Source organism: Pleuronectes platessa, chromosome 16 (assembly GCF_947347685.1).
Source record: "Pleuronectes platessa chromosome 16, fPlePla1.1, whole genome shotgun sequence".
NCBI classification, from domain to species: domain Eukaryota; kingdom Metazoa; phylum Chordata; class Actinopteri; order Pleuronectiformes; family Pleuronectidae; genus Pleuronectes; species Pleuronectes platessa.
Genome location: NC_070641.1, coordinates 18,591,785 through 18,614,375, shown reverse-complemented (window position 1 = coordinate 18,614,375; position 22,591 = coordinate 18,591,785). Strand labels below are relative to the sequence as shown.

General features: G+C 45.2%; 1 protein-coding gene across 1 annotated transcript in view; it reads left to right on the top strand.

Moving 5' to 3' along the window:
- Positions 1–9,629, top strand: part of LOC128459031 (voltage-dependent T-type calcium channel subunit alpha-1I) — a 104,622-nt gene extending 94,993 nt beyond the window's left edge. The window contains exons 33-36 of the mRNA XM_053444127.1: positions 3,510–3,647; positions 6,191–6,392; positions 7,000–7,235; positions 7,534–9,629. Of these exons, the coding sequence (XP_053300102.1) occupies positions 3,510–3,647; positions 6,191–6,392; positions 7,000–7,235; positions 7,534–8,256 (1,299 nt within the window). The 3' untranslated portion in view covers positions 8,257–9,629. The remainder of the gene's footprint in view (positions 1–3,509; positions 3,648–6,190; positions 6,393–6,999; positions 7,236–7,533) is intronic.
- Positions 9,630–22,591: the final 12,962 nt, after the last annotated feature.

Here is a 22,591-nt window from a genome sequence, read left to right as displayed (position 1 = left end):
CAAAAGTTGTATATTCAAAAATATGGGGCCGATAAAAATCTGACCTTCTCAGCTTACATATATGGACATGTCCACAACTACACATGTAACAGGATACGTGTGATGGGGAAAAACTAAGTTTGGCCTGATTCAATGGTATTAGAAAACCCCAAATATTTCTTAGAGACATACAAAAACTCACACAGACGCACACACACACACACACACACACACACACACACACACACACACACACACACACACACACATGCCTTTGTGCACAGACACAAATAATTAGAGAGGGAGAAAGACAACCTTGGTGTTGATAGCCAGATTGCATGCATGCATGTGGATTTGCAATAGGAACACACTTTAATACACCCACACACACACACCCACACACACACACACACACATACACACACACACTGGGCTTCATTCATCACCAAGCGTCTGAGTGAAAAATGTTTCATGCTTTGGGAAGCGTGTCAACTGCTAAATGTGCCATTATGTTACAGTATAATGGAGAATATTAATTAAACTCAATATCAACACAAGATATCAACTTTCCATGTGCACAGACATATTGATTAATGAGGCCCCCTGCATGGCTGCACACACTCGAATGCGACCACTCCATACACGCATGCATCGTGCACAGATACTCACTGCACAAAACACGCGCTCACAAATCTACTGTCATGTGCCAGTGTTGTCGATCACAATGACAAAGTGCAGCGGGTCAGCACAGGGGAGGCAATAACTGGGCTCCACACCTCCTCACCTGTCAGTCTGGCTCTCTGCCTGTCTGCAGATGCTGTCAAACCATCAATCTTCTCTCTCTCTCTCTTTTACTTGCCTCTTCTCTCCATCTGTCCCCGTGCTCTGACGGCTTTTGCTGGATCCCTCTCTGATTCACTGTATCTGATCCACCGTGGTTCCCCTTCAACTTCCCGTGTTCTGCGACCATCAAACTTGTGCATTGTGGCTGTTTGTTTGTGTGGGAGAGAGCTTGTGTGGGGGTGTGCACCTTTGAGACAGATGAGACTTTGACTGGTGGGAGCTATGTACAGAATGGTTGTGTTTTCCGTGCATTGTGTGTGTGTGTGTGCGTGTGGTTTTGTGTGACAGTGGAAATATTCAAAACATTCAACAAGTAGCTGCCTAACAAGGACTTGACTTCTTAGTCTGTGGAGAACACTTCAGTGGAGCGGTGAAGGCCGGAAACAGTCATGTAGTTAAGCAGTCATGAACATAATATCTACAGGGTTTGAGACAGGGCCCCATCTTTAGAGGCGGCTTCTGAGTTTCACAAGGTTTCTTGAATGCATCGTTCTGTAAAGCACCTGAATATGGAACTGAACTAAACTGTAGCAAAGCACACTCAGCATAGTGAGACTTGTTTGAAAATGAATCTCAAAATAAGCGATTGGTAGATTTATAAAGCAAAATTCTACTGTGCTGTACTGTGACCCTGCAGAGGTGTGTGACAGTAGAAGTATGCACGAGTTGTACACCTGCTTGTATAGATGCATATAAGGCTACTATCTTACAATAACACAACCTTAAAATAACAATAATAATCAAGGTACGATGCATCTTCCACACCTCATTTCATATTTGGCACTCGTCGTAAGATAAGCCCCAATGTTTAATACTCTGGCAAAAACCATTCTGTTGATGCCGTTATGAAAAAACATTTAAATACTTCCATTCACTTGAAGGATTCATGAGTGATTGTAACACTTTTGGCTCCGGTGGCTCACATCTCAGTTAGCAGAGGTGTGCCTGCTCATTCATGTAAGTTTGGTTTAAAATCATCATCTGACCTGTACGCTTGTTGTGTTGTCTTGCTCTCGCTTTGAATGTAACGTATATTATATTACCTACTCTCGCTGTGTCCTGACAAGCGTGATTCATGTGATGTGGCCATGAGACACTCGTCATGCTTATTTCCTTGCTCAGTTACACTATCTGTCCTCTCATCGCCTCCCAGCGAGGCTCAGTAACGACGGCTTCTCTAACCGCCGACTCTGCTCTGAACACCCTCACTGGAGTCTTTCTTTTAGTGAGGAAGTTGCCTCGGAAGCAGCGGTGTAGAAATTCCTTCTCTGCCGATTCGACCTTTTTCACTGTTTCCATTACCTGTCGATAAATGAACCAACCACTGACTCGCAGGGACCTTTTTTTTGAGGATATCCGCAGCCCACCCCTGAGACACTGAGCCCGGCAGCTTCTATAGTACTGTCACATACTGTAGCTGAGTTAGTGAGAGTTGATGCATGGAGGTAAAAGAGAAAAGCAGATGCTTTAAATCAAAGATTTGCTTTGCTTTGCCTTCTCTCACTGCCTAAAGCCACCTCTATGTCTTCTCTCTCTCTCTCATTCTCTCTCTCTCTCTCTCTCTCTCCCTCCCTCCCTCCTTGGGGTCCCCGGCAGTGGTAATTTACTGCTGCATATCAGCCATGAATCTTCCTGTATGCACCTCTTTGTCTTTCTCATCTACAGGCACGTGTTAATATATCTCTACGAGGGCTCGCTCCATTGAATTATCACTTTAAGTATTCTCTCCCCGGCCATTCATTGCTGTGACTCTTTAAAGAAACACTGCTTGAGCGGATCGTACCATCCACGGACCTCTGAAATTCCCCCTCCAGCTCGCCCTTAGCTGGATCTTTTTTGAAATTGTGCACCACACAAAAAGAGTGCTGCATGTGGAGAGAGGGGGTAGAGGAGAGCTGGGAGCTTACAGTGGGGGCTCATGCAGTGATGGTTCAAAACCAGCTCAATAGCCCCTATGGGCAGAGGTACCTGCAGCCCAGATGAAACAAACGTAGCTGGAGCCAATGTGTGAACCAATGTGAGGAGGAGGTAGTGAAGTGTTCTCACTTCCCAATTATTCTGTGCTCGGTAATGTTGTCTCATTAGGATTTGCTGTGCTGGTGTGAGAGCATGACAGAGACCCTCATGAGACAGGCAGCAGCAACCTTTCATCTGTGGCTGCAGGATCGGGAGGTTTCTGGTGCCACCACAGCACCATGTCCTACACATTCAGACTCTGCGGATGCATGCACATACACCGAACCAGTCCCACTCGCCGTACCCGCTGTACATGCACCGCTTGGATATCTGCAGTTTGCCTTTCATTCAGCCGCCCCATTCGCATATTACTGTGGCACTCGGAAACATCCGTCCAGTTGATGCAGACCAAATCATTTTATTACTTTGTGAAATCTCTCACCCTGCTCTCTTTACCGACAGGTGCCTCGGCATTATGGCCACATTGAATTGGCAACATCTGGTGAAGCATATCTTGGCTTGGTGGAGGTTTTACCCATCTCTCCGTGATGCAGCTCTTAATAAATAACGCAAGATGTGCTCAGAACAGATCCTTCATAAATGTCACATTTATGTATATGTACAAATATGATGAGTATATAATGAGACAGCACCATAGGAAGTGTTGAACTGCCACTGTTCCCACTACCTGTCGTTGTAAGATGTGAATAACTGAGGTCACTTCCTTGCAGCAGATCAGGATGGCAGAGATTGAGCAGGCGTCTCTGAAGTCAGAGCAGCTGTCGGACAAGTCTTCGTCCCCTGCGCTGCCCGACGACCTCAGCCTGGACGAGAACACTTCCTACCAGCTGCTGGCCCGGGGGGGCAAGGTGGGTGTGCAGCCTCAAGTGTACAGTGTGAGGGGTGGAAGAGGGAAAATCTGACCGAGACAAATGGAGGTAATGACAATGCGCGTGCATTTGATGAATTTTAAGCTGTGTTGGGTTTTTGTCAAGCCGGAGGCCTCTTCTTCGGCCTTCATGATAAGTCAAAGCCTGAAACCACATGTTCTTTGTTCAGGAGAAATCCTCCTGAACTCAGTCTCCCAGGATGCCGCATGTCCTCTGTTCCTGACAACTTGACACAAAGCTGTGAAAAAAAGGTGTGAAAAGCCACAAGGGTCAACTCCTATTGGTCACTCTGGACCCCATGACCTGTGAGGTTCCGGGTCAATATCAGGCCACTTCTCCCCCTCCTCAATCTCTTTCTTCAATCCGTCTGAGGGCGGAAGGCTGCCAGCCTCTCTTCCTGCATCGCCGAGTGGAGAAGCCTGATTTCTCCAGCTTTCTCACCGAGGAAACCTCCTCGCAACTCAAGCTCTACCAAACTCCTAGTAGCGACTCGATGTCCTGCAGGAGAACTTCAACCAGCAACTGAGCCCCACAGCTCAACACAACTGCAAAGGCAGAAACCACACGACCAGTCATGAAGACTTCACAGAACTGCGAACTGAACTAACATTTCCTTTTTCCCCTCTGGGAAAAAGGAAAAAAAATGGATGGGTAACACAACTGGTCTCAATAATTAATCTAGGCCAAGCAAGATGGTTTATTCGATTCTGTGTGATGTTTATGAGTTTGATATGTGTTGTGATATTTTGGGTTATAAGTTATTCGAAAGTAAGGTTAGTTTGTAATGCTCTTCACAGTCTTTCTTTGCATTTCAGTCTACACTCTTTGTCTAACTTAGCACCAACACAGACACACGCATATCTCTTCACCTAATGATCTCTTTCCCCGCTACCTGTCGTAAAACCACTGGTAGAAAAAGGATGTGAGCCTTCATCAGTAAAGTAATAATGTATATATACAAAGATAATGTTTTTACTTGGACTTTACTCCCCACTGTGCACAGAACACTGTTTTCTTTTATAGAAACAGTATGTGCCTGTGTGTGTTTGATAGAGAACGCACCCGCTTCAATGCCAGGACAACTGAGTTTACACCTGCGTGTCTTCCTCTCACAGCGTTTCAAGCCGGATCGGATGCTCTGCAACATTCTGTGTGGAAACAGCTGTAGAGAAAGAAAACCCACCGACCATTACAGCAGCAATTGCAGCTGGAATTCAGTGGTTCGATTCTAGTACGCGCTCCTCTTTGCACTTGACGCGCCCCAAGAGAGTAACCAACAAACAATGCCAGAGGCTCACTGATGATTTCTTTTTCCTATCCATTGCAGGAAGCTCAAAAAACAAATGACCATAATAAAATATTTTTTCCCGGCCGTGCTGTAAGCCCTCTTGTGAATTACAGTTATAAACCTTGGGTTCCACATGCGGCTTTATCTCTTTCCCTCTGTGTATCAGTGACAACTATCTTGTCTTTGAAGAATCCACAGTCTCTATCCACCAAGGACCTTGTGAATAAATCTGTCCACCAGGCCTTCCCTGTGTGGCCCTCATGCCTTCGTCTCCTGCGCCTGCTCTCCCCCTCTTTGACTTTATCTCTCGTTCTTCTCCTCTCTCTCCCTGCTACCCCCTCTGGTAATTGCACACCTTCCCTGCACCTCCCTCCAGGCCCTCTCTATCTCCATCCCTTATCATCCGTCCTTTCCTAGATATCTCTCCTCTGTAATGGGGGTAATGCTCCTTGGAGCTGGATAGCCAGATAAGCCTGCAGTCACAGAGCACGGCTGAGAACCTGCTCATTAGTGGATGGGAAAAAGAGAGGGATAGAGAAAGAGGGGAAGACAGAAGGTGAGAAGGGATTTCAGGTTAAGGATTTTAAGAGTTGTTTGGTGAGTGAGGGTGGCAAGGCTGTGTGGGGGTGCGTGGTTGGGTGTTTGGCTGTTCAGGGGCTCGGCCTGAAGGACTGAATGAGGTACACTAATGAAGGAATAAAAAAGTGTGGCCTCACATACACACACTAGATGATTGTGTAGTCCCAACATGATGTTAGTTAAGAGGAACAAGGTAAGAGCTCACAAAGCTTTAACTCCTGCCTCCTGCTCTAGGAGCCATCACACACACTAACACGTTCATAACCAAGAATTTATCTTTTCAATAAATAACATTAACATGACAATAGCAGGCTCTTTTTTCTCATGATCAGCTCTCACTGAAAGGGAAAGCCCGAGGGATGATGTGAATTAGAGGCCATGTTTGATTCCTGCACGCCTCAGGGTCCAATTTAATATCACAATCCTTTTCTATGAGGCTTGTTCTGAACCACGAATTGTCCCTTTTCAACATAGGCTTACTTTAAAATATTCGCTTCAGGCTCCTTTAAACTAGAACCTGCCCGAGGTACCCCTTTTTATTTTTTTCAATTAACCAACCTCTACATGTTTAATTGATTTTCTTTTTTCAATGTGGGGAAAATCACAGATGCATCCATCCCGGATAAGAGAACTTCTCCGTTCTGTTCTCTTCCAGGGAAGTAGCAGCAGTGACTCTCGCAGCTCTGAGGAGGCCAGAGGTGGAGGCCACCAGACTCGAACCGTGGTGCAGAGTCAGGTGCAGGGGTTGGGTCCGCCCTGCAGGGCCCTCTGCACTGGTTCTGAGACGGACACCACACTTCAGGAGATGGACATGCAAACACACCAAGCACACATGCGTTCACCTCACTGCAGCCCCGGTGAGTACATCTTGAAAAGTTGATTTTTCTTTATAACCAGGTTCATTTAAAAAAAAAAAAAAAAAGAATGTAAAAGATTTAAATTTGTGTTTTTACCAAGACTGTTGATGTACTCATCTTAGACTAATGTAGCATCTTTCTTCCTATGAAAGTAACACAAGAGATTGTCGGACCAATGATGATTTGGTTGGACGAGAGCATATCAACCAACCAATCGACCAATTGAAAGGGCCAAATTAAGAATTAGTTAAGATAAATCTACCTTTGTTGACTACAAGCAGCACATGAACCTCAACCAATAGATTGTCAAAATTGTGTTTACATGGCATCTGTGTTGTTTGGGTGCAACCAGCTATTACTGTTTAATTTGTTCAAATAAATATGATTAGACTACAATGTCAATTGCCCAAACGTTTGGGCTTTTTCTATGGTAGCATTAAGAGCTAGTTCTGCATCATCATTCCCTCATAACATCCACCTGGTTGACTTGCTGTCATAGTAGCTTCTAAACTACTTTTGCGTCATATAAATTATAAAAATGTTTACAATAACTAATAGATGAATTGACATCAGGATAGAAATGGAAAGAATGTACTCCCTCCTCAAGGTGGCGTTTCAAGGAGCAGCAACAAGGACAGAACTGAAGGAGGAGCAGGAGGAGACAGAGGCAATTCTCCTCTCTTCCATCTGCCTGCAGAGTTCTTCCACCCCGCAGGAGTAAACATCCCAGCGCCTCCCCGCAGTAGGAGCCTAAGGTTGACAAGGAGCCATAAGCTGACTTCCCCAGCCTCCTGGGCTTCACTCCGCTCCCCGGGAGCCCATAGAGAGATGCTCTGTACACAGGTAGGGGGAGGGGAGAGGCAGGGAAGAACAAAATCTACAGTGGAAACAAAGAAAAATTGGTTATGAGGTTTCATTTAGGTTGAGGTTGAAGAATTACATAATTTGACACTAAACACTAAAGCGAAAGATACTTATTTTTGTACTCATGTGGATGATAAATGGCCTGAAGTTTAAATACAACAGTCTCCAACAACAGATGATAATAAGTGTAATTGAAACAGGATGAACTGACATGAAACGAGTTGGATTAATGTGCTTCTCTTTCTTGTCTCACCCCCTTTCCCCCTTGTCTCTTCAGTTCCCATCCCGCAGTGACTCGTCCCTTGCTACAGGCAGCTCTGAAGGTAGCCTCCAGACCACCCTGGAAGAGGGACTGAGCTTCAGCATCTCCCCGCCACAGAACTTGGAGCTGCCACTGCTAACAGCTCCCTTACCACTTGTGTGCCCTCTCCCATTGCCTGAAGATAGGACTATCCTCTCCTCCCCGGTCCAGACCCTGAGACCAAGGTCCAGTCCCTCCTCAGCTTTAACCCTTCAGGCCACCAGGGGCCACCAGCGGAGCCAGAGCAGCGGGCGAGGTAGCACCAGCCCATGCTACACCCGCGACGACTCCATCGACCCTTCCGATGAAGACCAAGGTATAGGCATTGGATCGTCAATCGGCGGTTGTGGCTCCAGCCAGGCGGGCAACAGTGAACACTTGTCAGAGACACTGAGCAGCTTGTCGCTGACATCACTGCTGTCCCCCAGCTCCCTGGTGTACCCCGGAGGAGCAGTGAAGAAGTGCAACAGCACAGGCAGCCTGGACCAAGGGGGGGTGTTGCTGTCATCCCGGGGCAAGGATGGTCGCAGGGAGATTCTAGGCCTGGAGCTTATGGACCCCCAGGGCTTCTTGGCCAATCCCTGGACAGGGGCATTAGTTGACAAAAGAAGAGGAGATGGAAGTGGACTTGGAGAGGAAGGATTCAAAGGGAAGAGCTCAAGCCAAACAACAGTGGGGCCTTGTCGAAAAAACAGATGAAACCTGCTGTAAGCTCCTCCTTTGTCTCTCCATTCCTTGGATCTAAACCCATCGCCGTCCCTCTCACTCTCTCTGCTCTCATCAGTGAGAGAGAGGCTCGATGACACATGATGTCCCGTGTTCCAAAACCCAACCCTCATCCTGCCCCTTCAACCCCTTTCTATACATTTGTGACAAGCCCATGTCCCATTTTGAGCTACCTAGGGGAGTGGCCTCGGCTGCGATCTGCTGGTGAGGAAGTGGCCTGCGGAGTTGAGGCCCAATCTCTGAAGATCGGACCTGACATCATCTTAGAGGCTGTGGAAGGTTCTGCCTCACATTGGAAGACGCAAGAAAGAGTCTTGTTGTTGCTCGACTGTAGTCACCTCTCCTTCATGTCGGCTCACTGAGGTTTTTAAAATGCAAAAAACAGAAGCACCCAAACTGAAACAGCTATCAACGCCAACAGAGACTGCTTTGATTCGTTTATGTCTCAGAGGCAGTGCAGCATGCAAGTGGGCGGAGGCTCAGAGATGGAGGAGTATATGAAGGTGGAAGTAAGCCTGGGAACGGAGAAGGCAGGTCATTTGTTTGGCTGGGAAAGCAGAAAGCGGATCTAATGTCCATCTGCTCTGGCAGACGGAAACAACAGGTCCTACTCACTCCGGCACAGGACCTTCTGCTGGGTTCAGATATGTGAGGTGGAGGAGAGTTCAAGAGGGTTTGCTCACAGTGTGTGCTTTTGTGTGGGAGCACTGCCTCAGGTATCCAAGGCATGACTTAAATCATTATCATCACCTCACCATACCTCTGTATTTTTCTTTTAAAAAGGGGATAGGTATTGTCTGATCAAAGCTTTGTGCCTCTGTCCACTTGGTCTTGAGTGGCACTGGAAAAATGGAAAGAAAAGATTGCATGGACCGGTTTGTGAAATTGGTTATTTTTCTTTCAATCAGACATGAAGAAGTGAGGGTGAAAAATGGCATGGATAGATGGAGCTTGACAAACCCCATCAGGGGAAACAATAACGGATTCCTTGAGGCAGCCTTGTGTGCACCAACACATGGTTAATAAAGTGAGACTTTGAGCACACTCCCGTTTGACAGTACCACCCATCAACAGGCTTAAGGATTTGAAATGAACAGGCGCCACCACAAGAGTCGCGAGGGACCTTGACTGCATGACGGACTTGCATTTAACCAAGAGTTTTATCCATATACAGAAGTGTATCAAGATGTCAATGTTGGGTGATAACCATGTGATTTCTATTCCACTATTTTTGTAGAAAAAAAGAGAATAGGCACGTGCGAGTGTTGCCGTTACTTTGTCCCAATTTAATTTAACCCATCTGGTCTTTGACTTGTTTTCTAGGACTTTTTGTCTGCCAGTGGCTTCCAGTTTTATACCATTTTTTAAAGGTTTGGACAGAGTATAAACAACGAAGCAAAAAATTTCAAACGAACTTTGTGCGCTGAAGTGATTGTTCCCTCCAGCACATTTGTCTTTGGGAACATTGGTTCCTTGTAGGTTTATTTATTTTTTCAGATGTTGGGAGTCCCAGAGGACAACCGGAGATGGGGACAGCCATATTCACTTAGCACACGAGGATCGCTCTAGCTCACAGACACTATCGGCTGCACACAGGGAGCTTTGTTTGCTTTTTAGCCTCCTCTGCTAAAATCCACGAAGAGCGAAAACCATCTCTGTCAAAGCTTTAATTTCAGTGTTACGCCACAACATTTATCGATTATGGACACATTTGTGTTCCTTGAGCATGGTTCTGGGATTGCAATACAGATTATTTTTTCCTAATGCACTCATCTTCTCTTCCCCGTCTCCTCTCACACACAGTATGTTGTAGCAACACACACCATAGTTGGATATCAAAAGCTGATACTGTAACAAAGAACAAAAGTTTTGCATCTTTTAGGGCAAAGTTATTTTGGCTTTGGCCACTTGACTAATCGCTCCATCCAAAAAAGGAGATGCTCATGTTCAAGCCTGATTTCTAGAGGTAGACTGTTGTCTAATGTTTTAACATTACCTTACCTTTTCTTTATTTCATGATGTGATGTGAGAAAATCCAAGGTCTTGACCTTTTTTATCATGCAAAATCACTTTAATGACTATGTTTTATCACAAGACGTTGGGTTAGTGATACGTGGGTTAAAGACAGCTATGTGTGCGTATGTGTGCTTGTGTTCATGACTTCAGGTGAAGCGAACGCCTTTCCCTGAAGTGTCCTGTTGCGTCGGTAAAGATACCTGAGATTAAAAAGATGAAGAGGGAAAACACAGAGCAACCAAGGGCTGTTTTAGCTTCAAAGATGTGTCCTCCCATCTTTCCGAGACAAATCCTTGTGTCAGTGAATATGGCATCAAAGGCAAAATACTGACTATACAGCAATAAATGTTCTATGTGTATGCCCTGAGTAAATGATGTCAATGTGATTTCTATCTCCTCGGAATACAACAGTATTCGTTGCTGTCTGCTTTTGCTTCTACACGTCGGAACTCACAACCAATGAGAAAAGCCCTTGTGCCCTCTCGGCAACCAATCAGTAGAGAGATGGGTTGCAATTGGACGGCAGGAACAAATGAGGTTGTTGAACTCAGGTCAAGGGTAAAAACCACTATTTTTGAGACAGTTGTAAAGGTGTGCTCAGACGGAATGCAAAGCAAATGTTCACCTCGCTTTATTCGCACAAATTTGACCGCTGGAGTGTTTTTGTGCTCCGAAGCTCGAACGCCAGAGAGCGGCCAGCGCACCACCTGTTAGCTAGCAGTGCACCGACTGGGTGTGTGAGCGGAGCGTGCCTTTGTACAGTTATTGTGCTGTAGCTCTGACAAAAACTGACCGGGAGCTCAAGCTGTTTTTCCAACATTTGACTTCCTCCACCACCCCCCACCCCCCCCAACCGCCTTGTCTCTGTAAGCTTTGTGGAGTGGAGTTGAACAGCTGGGGATAAGAACTCATTATGTCCAGTGTTTTCCACAATTATGCTTCAAGTCTCGCTGCCTTGGGCGAACCCGTGTGCAATGTGTTTGCTGCCTCTGAAGTTTGCTTTGTGTTCAGTCTGAACAGACCTCAAGAGTGTACAATTCACATGTGTACATATCTTTGTATTCTGATCTGCATGTATGCATTGCTGCCAGTGACCATGATTATATCATTAGTATGCATTTCATAAAATTGTACAAAGTTAAAGGGAATGATTCAGTGTTTTTTGACTGATGATTTGAAACCACTAAAGGAGTAATCAGTTCAAGCCCCCAAAAAAAGCAGAGTTTTCTTTTTCCAGCACAACCTTCACATCAGTTGAAGTAAGAGGCTCCGTTCTCATCTCGATGCCATGTGATGTATATTTGAATACGTATCTGATAGGACGGCAGGAGGTTGAGTCAGGCGAGTTTCAAGCAGGGAACGAGAAAGCCAGAGACACAACAGGGACACAAAAAAGCCGAAAGTGCACGGAGTCGACGTGGACAGCTGGACGGAGTGAAGCCAGCATTGTGAGAGGCTGCCGCGGTGAGATGCTCCAGGAGCGGGAGACGTCTGGAGACAGCTTGTCATCGGGCAGCCTTGCCCAGCAGAGCCATCAGTGCGAGAGAGCACATTAGGCATGCACGCTGAACTCGGAGGTGTTGTTTACCTCACACTCCCCAAACCAGCAGAGCCCTCCACCTCGTCTAACCTCTCTAAAACCAGCTCTCCCTGCAGGCTGCCGTCCCTCAGCTGTCACTGCAGGGGGCGGGAGGTGTGTGTGGTGTGTGTGCTAGGCGTCCATGTGAGTGCATTTGTGCGAGGGTTGATTCAAACAAGTATGTGTGAGTGGATAAAAGCGTTCTGTTGTCTGAAATCGTTGGGAGTCAGTTTTCCCTTCCACCACATCAGGGTCCTGCAACATAATGTCCAAACGTCAATGTCCATTAAGCCTCTGGGGGCTTGTGTGATGATTTGAGTGAATAGCCCCCACAGCAATGCACACAGTGCCCTCAGACTCCGAGGCCTCTTGGGTGACTAAATAAATAATTAATGGGGGAAGTTGCTAAATGTACAAAACGATCGCAACACTCTTCTGTGTCTGACTGTTACCTGCAACCTCCAGTAGCAGCAGAAGATTTAAATTGTCATTATCTCTCATGGGGCAGCTTCGTGTGGCACAAATGTCAGGTCTGGAAAATCCAGCTAAATGTAGAGTTTTGTCAAAAAAGTCCAAACTGAAAAACAGATGCATCTCATTACTGTTCACTGTCTCTGAGCCCAAAAGGGAGGAACTGAAAGCTTTTGACAACAACTTGTTTTCTAGCTGTGGATGAGCTTTTCATTTCCTGAGGGAGCTATGAAGCTTTGTAGTCTACAAAGTGAGTGAATCACGAGTTGGTTTAGGCGCCTGGTCACCTAATGAGTGTCTGTGATGTGTGGAGAGGTGGCCTGGGTGCCGCTACGAGCAGGGAGCATGAGCCCTGATCCCTCGATGTGGATGCAACACGCTTTGAGAAAAACAAATTAGCTGCGTCCCAATTCATCACGGCTCAGGAAGTAGGCGGCCTTCCAGAAAGATGATAACGGCTTAAAACAGTAAGAATGAGGAGGATAGCTTATTTTCTTTCACTTCTCTTCTTCATTTCAGTCCATGAAACGCCCGAGTCTCTCCTGACACACACATACTGTACATCCCACCACAGTGTGGACACCAGCTCCAGTCAGCTGTCAGGGCTAAATGTCCAGGGAGGCGTCCAGGCCCCATCGACTGCATCACGGCCCCCAGGGACGGAGAGATAAGGCTGGCTGTGAATGTGGCACAACAAGAGGATAAATGAGAAGTTGCTGAAGTGAGCCGACCATATATTATTAGGGGGAAATTTCTGTCATTCTCCAGATGATATTTCAAATGAAATTTCGAATGGACTATTTTCCTGATTTAAGTGTTTGTTTGTTGTTTGCTCCCCCTCTCTTTCCCCCTCTCACTCTCACACGGATACGCCTGCTGTCTTTCCCTTTCTTCCTTCTTTGACTTCAGGGGATGATTTAAGCCGACGCAGTAAACACATTTCATCCTGTCTGCATCAATTCAAATGGGCAGCTTACGAACTTTTAACATCCTGTGCATATCAGTGTTTCCCCCTCTTCTCCCCGTGTCTCCTGCTTTACCTCGGCACCTCACAGCAGAGACAGAGGCTGTGACAGCTGAATCCAGGAGATTGGGAGCAGTGCTGACGCTGCGAGTTTCAGTCCCGCTGCGCTTTCATCATGATGAATGATTGACTGGTTTTCCCAACACCTGGGAAAACCAGGCCTGCTGTTTCGTAAGATTATGGGGGGAAATAATACACTAACAATATCGAGCCACCGGTTTATGCTTTGAAGGATTTATTCAAAGTGCAGCTTCGTCTCTGCAGCTGTATTTGTTTTATTTTCTCAGCTGCCTGATATAAAATCCCAGTTCAAGCTGTCACGTCCTTGTTTGACTTTAGGACAATCTTTCTCTCCACAAAACAATTGGAAAGGTTGGTAAAACTCCCCCTTGGTATTCGTAAGAAATCCTTTTATTATATTTTTACTGCTTTGTGAGAATGAATGAAAAGCTCGAGGACTAAAGTAGGGATCAGGGAGGTAAACAAATGTTGTGGAACTTAGGTTTACCGGCAAAACAGGAAAGTATCGAGCAGTAAACTGCAACCAACTAAATACCCTCGTCCTCGCTGTCCTCTTCCCAGTGTGTAAGAGAAGCTACGGTGAAACCAACCGATATCTGCCTCTCTTGAATCCATCAAACTGCACCTTTTAAGCTTTTAAAAATTACACTATCAGGTAATGATTGTGATCAAGTTACAGAGTTTTTTTTAGACCTATTCCATCAGCAAATAACACATTTAGCTCCTAGCTGGATGTGTAGCGGAGTCAGATGTTTCCCTGAGGATTTAATAAAGATAAATGGACATAGATTTGTTGGGTTAATTGAAACACAATGTCCAATGTTAATGTGATTGTTTTCATCAAGATCTCAAGGAAAAAAACATTCTGGACCCCCTTTGCCCGGATCCACGACTAAATGTGATGGGTTCCTCTCTGGTCCACTAAGTTTCATGATAATCCCTCTCATGATTTTTGCGTAATCCTGCTAAGTAACAAACTAACAGATGACAACAAAGGTTCATCCTTTACAAGTAGACTATCTGTGAATAAGCAGCTAATCGCTAATAATCTTGACTCAGTAACTTAAAAGGTGATAATGGCTTCCTGCGTTTGCATCTTCCACTGCCCCCAAGTGGCCAAAAATGCTGTAAAAATGCTGTAAAAAAAAACCTGAAGGAAGTGACTGTGGCATTATTCTTTTCTTTCAAACTGAGGGTGTCAATGTCCCACTGACTGAACCAGTGTGTGTTTGAGTCGGACCTAACCTCTGTTAATGCCCAAGAACACGGGTCGGATTGAATTACCCGGCTGCAGCACGGAAGCCGGAACACAATACCTGCAAAGAATTCATCAAAACTGCTGATAAAGCAAAGTTGCAAGCGAAGCTGGGGTACAAAATAAACCCTGCCCTCTGAAGGAGAGTCACATAAGGTGACCAGACACCGTCTCATGCAACTTGATGTGCTGAATTTGTAATAAAGTTTTCTCCTCTGTGAAATTATGGCGTAGAAAACAAAAAAAGTTCAGTTTTTTGTATCCAGAGCAAGAAATTCAGTATTTTTATCCACAGTTTATTTATTTGATATTTTCCTAGACCTTTAATTATGGCTGCCTTGTACGATTTACATGAAGAGCTATTTCGGATTTGGGCAGTGCACAAGCAGGGAGCTGCTGGTTTTAGATTTGCTGAGTTTCGACTCCTCTCATCTTGTAAATAAGTTAATCTGAAGAGCCTTTTCTTTGTCGAAGAAGCCTCAGTCAATATGGAATGAACCCACACTCAAGAAAAAGCAGCTGAATCAAGATATATGAAACGTGTCAGAGGTGCTGAGTGGATGTAATGGTGAAGTGCTCGGGGTTTGATGCCTGTTGCACTGTTGAACTCCTTTTCTGGAGCCGGGTCTTGGTGTTAAGAGCGTTTGGCTGTAGCCTCCCAGGCGGGTTGTGCCGTGGCTCCAGGGGGAAGTGAGAGCAGGAGGCACAACGTCAGCTCCGACTCAGAACACACACTGAAATTGGCATGATGCATGACACAAGGTCGTGGAGAAGGGCAAACCACGCAGACACTCATGAATTTCAAAGCCCTCAAATTTGCCTAAATACGTCTGTACTCATGTCTCCGAATTTAATCAGGATTCAAAAACATGAACGTGGACTCGCCCTCGGATCCTTGTGCCACAGAGCTGCAGTGACCGTGAAGATATTCATGAAGCATGAAACAGAATATTGGTATTTCACGTGACTAGACAAGTGTTGAGCTGAACCTCTTGTATTCATTGTGTCACTTTGAACCATGAGGTAAATATGAATTAATATCTTATTCTGCTTTATTCCTAATGTGTATAAGTAGAAGGCTGCACAGTTTTTTTCCTTCCTATTTGTCTCTCACCTTACCAGACCTTTGACAGACAAAAAGGGAAAGTGAAATACCCCAAAATGCATAACAAACGTTTTCTGTTCAGTTGACGCTCTCTCATCCTTTAGGATTATAAATGATCTCTAGGTCTTCATGAAAGCTTGTATGCACAGTGTTGTTCTGTTTTCTGTTTGGAAAATTATGTTTTCCTCTAGCTCAGTGGGTACAGAGCATGAGACTCTTAATCTCTGGGCCGTGGATTCAAGACCCACGTTGGGCGATGGAAGCTTTTAAGAGAGAATTTAAGACTCGAAGGGAAAACAGAAGTTAATTGTACCATATCTAACAAGAAAACCTCCATCTGAGCTGATTAAAGGGATATTTCACCCCAAAATGAAAAATCCCCTCGTTATCCTCTCACCACTATGACTATGGAGAGGTGAGTGAAGTGTTTGAGTCAACAAAACACTTATCAGGGCTAAACAGTGCTGTAGCCAAATCTAATACAATTGAAGTAACTGGTGACCACGTCTTAAAAAACACAACATGCTCGTGTGGTGTCATCCAAGTGTCGGTTAGCCCTGACATTCTGTTTTTAGCCTAAATGTCCTCTTGTCCACTCTGGAGCCTCGTTCGCGTGGATTTTTAATTTTTCTTCTTTCTTTAGTGTTAGTGCTGCATGCATGCATTAGAACACTCATCGTGTGTTCCTCCCACCGGTTCATGTGAGGAGAGTTTGCTACAAGCCATTGTTTCCCATCTCCTCCATCTCATATTTATCACTGCAATTAGTCGCACTGCTGAGCATGTAGGCCCACACTTCTCCTCCACTGGAGCCCTGTTTACCTAAGAGCCTGCTGTGTGCACGTTTGTGTAACAGAGGCAGAGGCAGAGAAAGACTGAGAAGATGTTGATTGTCGTGCGCTCCCGCCCTGTCGTTGCGTCCTGGATCAAGAAGTCAACAGGTTTCCTTTGTACCAATTGTCGTCTTTTGTCCTCGCAGCGTCTGTGCTCGTGTAGAGCGAGCGAGGACATCGCTGACAGAGGGGGCCAGCCGAGACAGGAGGAGAAAGATTGGGGGAAGTGAGGGAGGGAGGGGGACAAAAGAATGCAAAGAACAGGTGGAAAGATGACTGAGGTTGAAACAAAATGGAAGCACGGGAGAGATGTGCCAAAGCCATTTAACAAAGCATCAGCGAGACAAGACAAGTGCAGCGTGTCGCATTGCCTCACTTCAAACTCCACTGGAGGAAAGAGGAGAAATGGGCCATATTTAGCTTTTGAACATATGTTGTGTATCCACAGGAGCCAAGGAAGTGAAAGTGAAGCCAGCGCCCCGTGCACAGGATGTATCCATATGAAGGTGAGCGTTAAGGGGACAGGGGGTGAAGGAGGGGAAGAGGGCAAAGGGAGGAAAGGTTGAGAGAGATAATAATATCTGGGAGAGGGGAAAGAGAGGAGACAACTGGAAATACAGAGAAAGAGAAGAAAGACACAGATAAATTATAAGGAAAAAAGGAATAAGAAGAAAAAATGCATTTAAATACAACAAACACATTGTGGCTGCACAGTAGCTCTTGGAGTACATGTCTCAAAATAATTATACATATTATACATTCGTTACTGCAAAGCACTGACACTGACTTGTGCTCGGTCAATAAGTTTGTGTATCAGCGGGAGCTAGGTACCGTGGCTCCGCCCCCTGATTGCTAATGCACAAACTCCAGCTCCAGATGATGTCATTGACACAAGATGGCAGCGTTTGAATTTTTGTCGTGTTGTGTTTTGTGATTTGTTGTTTAAAGATGTTCTGTGCAAACACACTCCCCGTTTATTAAATTATACAAGTACCAGATACTTTAACATTACAATTCAAATTTCAAATTTCAAACCCCTTGTCATTTCCAGCATTATCACGTGTCCATACAGAGCGGAGGTGCAGGGAATATACGTGTACTTTACTTTTAAGTGATTGCATAACATATGTTCAGGAGAGAGAACATCTGCCCCAGAACAGGGAGGAAACACACACACACACAAGTACAACACACCTGCAGCATGATACAAAGCCCTCAGAGAGTACAACACAGTGACACTACACATTCCCAGCTCTTGTTAAACTAATAAACCAAGGAAATCAGCCCACTGTGTCCCTTGAAACTGTGTGACTAATAAGATACCTGTCCGAAAACACAGAATACTCTACGTTCAAATATGAATAAATCCATTCAGGCGGCCAAATTGGATTTTATTTTGACTGTAATCATTTCAAATTCAAATAAATTGCCTTTTATGGCAGAAGTCAGTTTGTCCATTTTATTTTCTCACCAGAAATTATAATTGTTTTATAATACAAACCGTAAAACCCATCAACATCAAATTGTAGCAAACGATAAACAATTTACAAGAAGTAATTACTGGCTGTCAAAACTCCACATCCTTTAATTTCCTCTATCGCTCTTTCTTTTTGATGCAGGCAGCTGCTCTAGAGGCTATTTAATGGTTTCTTGTAATACAGGGAATAATGGTTGTGGTTGCAGTTTCTGCAGTAGCTACTTCAAACGGAACAAAAGGGTCCGACGACTGATTAAGTCAGGGTTCAATTAAAACACTTAATGGAGTTTTCTCAGATTTCTCTCTCGGCTCAATTTGTTCCACTAGTAGAACGGACAAAACAAAAGTCATTTGAATCAGAAAAGTCCAGCATTTAGAGAACTCTCCTCCTGGTGGTCATATGCCTGTTCCTCCACAATCCTAAAGATGTCAGCTACCTTCATCCATTTCATCTTATCTAACTGACTAGAGCTAGAACGACATGAGTTTGAGTCTGGATGGATATTTCAGGGCTCTTCCATCCATCGTAGGTGGGGCTTTGTTGATGGGAAGAGAGGTGGGAGGGTTGGAGTATTCATAGGTAGGATGTAGAGGGAAAGAGAGAGAGAGAGAGAGAGAGAGAGAGAGAGAGAGAGAGAGAGAGAGAGAGAGAGAGAGAGAGAGAACTATCATTCCCTTACCCAGAGAGCTCATCCACAAGTCATTTGACCCCATTAACGCACACAACAGAAAGGTGGGAATACGACTTATAGCCATTCACACCTTCACCAAGGGGACCCCAACGACCCACATGTTGAACACAACGACTTACAACATAGACCCACAGAGGTTAAATACATGAAACCTCCCACTACTCTGTTCAAACTGAGGAGCTGAAACATCTGCAAGAAACACAACCAAGTCTATGTGCACATGTGTGCAACAACCTGAAGATACCACAACCATTACAGATATGTAAACTCCTCATCAGTGAGACGAACATATACCTCAAGGGTGTGAATTTAAATACACCATGGTGTTCTTAGAGTAAAAGTTGATTGAAGAAGAAAGATGACTGAACGGAAAACATACAGACGAGAAAAAAAGAAACTCTCCAGAAGCTCCTGCCTCGATGCAAGCCGTTTGATAAATCCATCTCCTTGAAGCGTCAGCTCCTCTTCTCTGCCCATTAGCATCTGCCCTCACCTCCCACCACTCGAGCATCAAAGCCACAGACATCAAAAGTGTTCCACAGCCACTCATTCGAATGCACCATGTTTGATTTGAGTCCTGTCATCGCCCCTAAAGTGGCTGAACTCCACAAATCTGTCAGGACCACATCAGATCAGTGGACGTCAGGAATCTACAAGGACAGGTTCATTCACGTACACACATTCATCTTAAAGGTCTGATCCTCCAGTGAGTTGGTGGAGACTTTAACTCAAGAGACACCAAACATAGACAATAAACAAAAATACAACAGCAAAACAAAACCCCAACGACAAATCAAAAAATACAGTAACAAATACAGCAACAAATCAAAAGCACATGGACAAATCAGGACACACAAAGACAAATCAAAAGAGTACAATGACAAATCCAACAATGCTCTTGTGTACACGCAGATGCATGAATCGACGCCACTTTCACGCCAGCCTGTCTGTTTACATTCACCACGGAAATGGATTAGTCACGTCACAGGATTGGTCAAGTCGAGTGGAAAGAAAAGTCTCCGACCAATCAGCAGGGAGCGCTTGGTTCATGACGTGACTCATTTCCTCTCAAATCCCTGCGATTAGTGTATTTGTCCCATCGGGTGTCGAGCGGATTGATGTCTGAGAGAAATTAATCATGTTGACATTTAAAAAACTCTGCTCTGTTCTGTGGTATCAAACACGTGCTTTAACCTGAACCCAGTGTTTTATCATCGGAGTGTAGCGTTGTGAGTGTGTGTCTGTGTATGTGTTTGTGTGTGTGTGCTTGTCCTAGAGTCTTATAAAGTGGACCTGCTCTTGGTTTGAGGTGAGAGTCAGGTGTTTGTCAGTCTGTGCTGTATTTTCCACTTCAGTACACATCAGTGCAAATGCCATTACTCATCAACTTCATCCCCGAAAACACACACACATACACAGTCACACACACACACACACACAACACACTTGCAACCCCCTGCACTCGTGGTCCCAGATCCTCCAATGCACATACTCTGTGCAGCCTCATGTAATGTAGCTGTTTACTCGGGAGAAACCACTTTGTTAATGCAGAAAGAGAGAACAACATTTTCAGATTCCATCAATCGATCAAAATGTATCGGTTCATATTCACAAATCATAATTTGTCTCATTGGGTTTAACAAGCTGCAGCATCTTCAGCCTTCAACCCTCAGCAAGAATGAGGAAAAACTACTAAAACAAACCTTTAACAAAAACCATAGATATTTCAATTTGATTGATTGATTAGTAAAGTTTTCTACAAAATAAAAAGTCTGTCAGAGATGAAGGGAGCAGCTATTACAATTGTTTTGATAGAGGTTCTGCTAATATTATAATAACACTATATATGTGAGCAGCCGTATTGTATTTCATCGCAAACTCGCAATTCGCCATCACAAATGAATCTGAATACACACAGAATACTGTGTTAACACTAAATTGTGCAACAACTTTACTTGTATTTCTTTCTACGGCCAATTCCCCCCTCTGCTCATTACATCCAGGCTCCCTCGCCCTTCTATGTATCTCTCCCTCCCTGTCATCCCTTACATTAGTGCCGCGGAGAGTAAATCAGTCGGGAACTGGAGGTCGGCCTCGCTCAGGGTCCGGCATCGCCTGTGATGTCTTTGCCGGAACTGAGGGTGGTGCTGATTTGCATGATTACACACAGAAGCAGCACCAGACATCCGCCGCTCCATTAGTCACTGGGAACACACACACACAAACACACACAGGATGGGGAAAAGTGAAGACACATGAACGTGGGCAAAAACACCTACACGGAGACTCGCTTGAGCGCAGACAAATACTGAAGAGTAATGTCGTCTGACACGAGGATGACGACACGCACCCGGACACACAAACGTTGTGCATTGTCCCGGTGGTATGAACTCTTGAGTCTCCTGTCACTCGGAGCCGCGTTGTGCGTTTGGGGCCTCGACCACGATGAACCTCACCGGCTCGTCCGTATAATCCCTCTGCTGGGTTAGCATAAAAGACAGTGGACAGGTACATGACTGATCTCTGTACAAGGAAAGAGGGACGATCAATACCGAGCAACTGAAGCTCCTGATCAATGAGAGGCCAAAGGATTCACACTGCAGAGGCCACCTCCCAGCACCCCCCCCCCCCCCCAATTGCCTAACAGTATGAGCGCTGCACATAAAGCTTCTAAGACGTGTGTATAGGGATCCGCACAGATATAGATAGACATACACTAATATCCCTGCTGTCAAGGGAGAGCATGAGCGTGTGTGTGTGTGTGTGTGTGTGTGTGTGTGTGTGTGTGTGTGTGTGTGTGTGTGTGTGTGTGTGTGTGTGTGTGTGTGTGTGTGTGTTTACTGCCTCCATGGTGCCAGGGCAGCCCACCTTTGTGAGCACAGCCCGGATCAATAGCTGCTGGGCAAATTTATTGCACACATGGCTCGTTGGGCTGGGGACGGGGGCTTGTGGTCCCTTCCAGGAATTACAGGTTTGTGTGAGATTTACACCTTTGGGTCACTTGGTGTAAAACATGTGACGCTGGGAAGCGCTGTGCAGCCAAAGGCCTGGACTCATATATTGGATTATCTCACGTGTACATGTGTGTGATCGTACGCGAGGTCCCATGTTTGCGTGTCCTGTTGGAGCCCCTCACCAGCAGTCTGTGAAATCAGCCGAGTGTGCATCACTCCACTTCTATTCGAGCCGTTCTGCTTTTGAAGTCCAACACGAGGCTTTTATCTTGTTATCTTGTTATTTTATTGTACCCCCCCCCCCCCCGCTCGGCCCGATCCCAGCCAAATCCCAAGGCCCTCCCTCTCTTCCAGTGACACACACGGCCGAGAACAACGGCAAGAGAGAGGAGGAAAGGAGGAAAACCAAAAGGGCCATTTTATGTTTGAACCACAACAGAACAGAGGGGGGGGGGGGATGGCTCAGTTGACCATAGACTGTGATGAGGAGCCTAATTAATCACCTACATAATTAATGAGATGGAAACATGAGGAAGGGGGAGAGGAGATAGCACTGCATCATCAGCACTTCCTTGTTGGGAGGTTAAGAGGAGAACCCTGGCGAGAGTGTGTTTGTAACAATCCTATTGTGTTTCACACACACATACACACACACAAAGCACGAGTTTAAATAACAAAATGGAAACAAGCGGTCACTTAATTAACTGCATAATATGACAAAAAACGCCATATTTTATCATTACATAATTTATCATCATCCTTTTCTCTCCTCTTTTTGCTTTTTATTGAAATAAACATGGATACGAAAATTTAAACACTGTACAAGAAAAGCAAAAGAAAAGACAAATGGGATATTATGAGAATCTACTGGCAGCCATGAA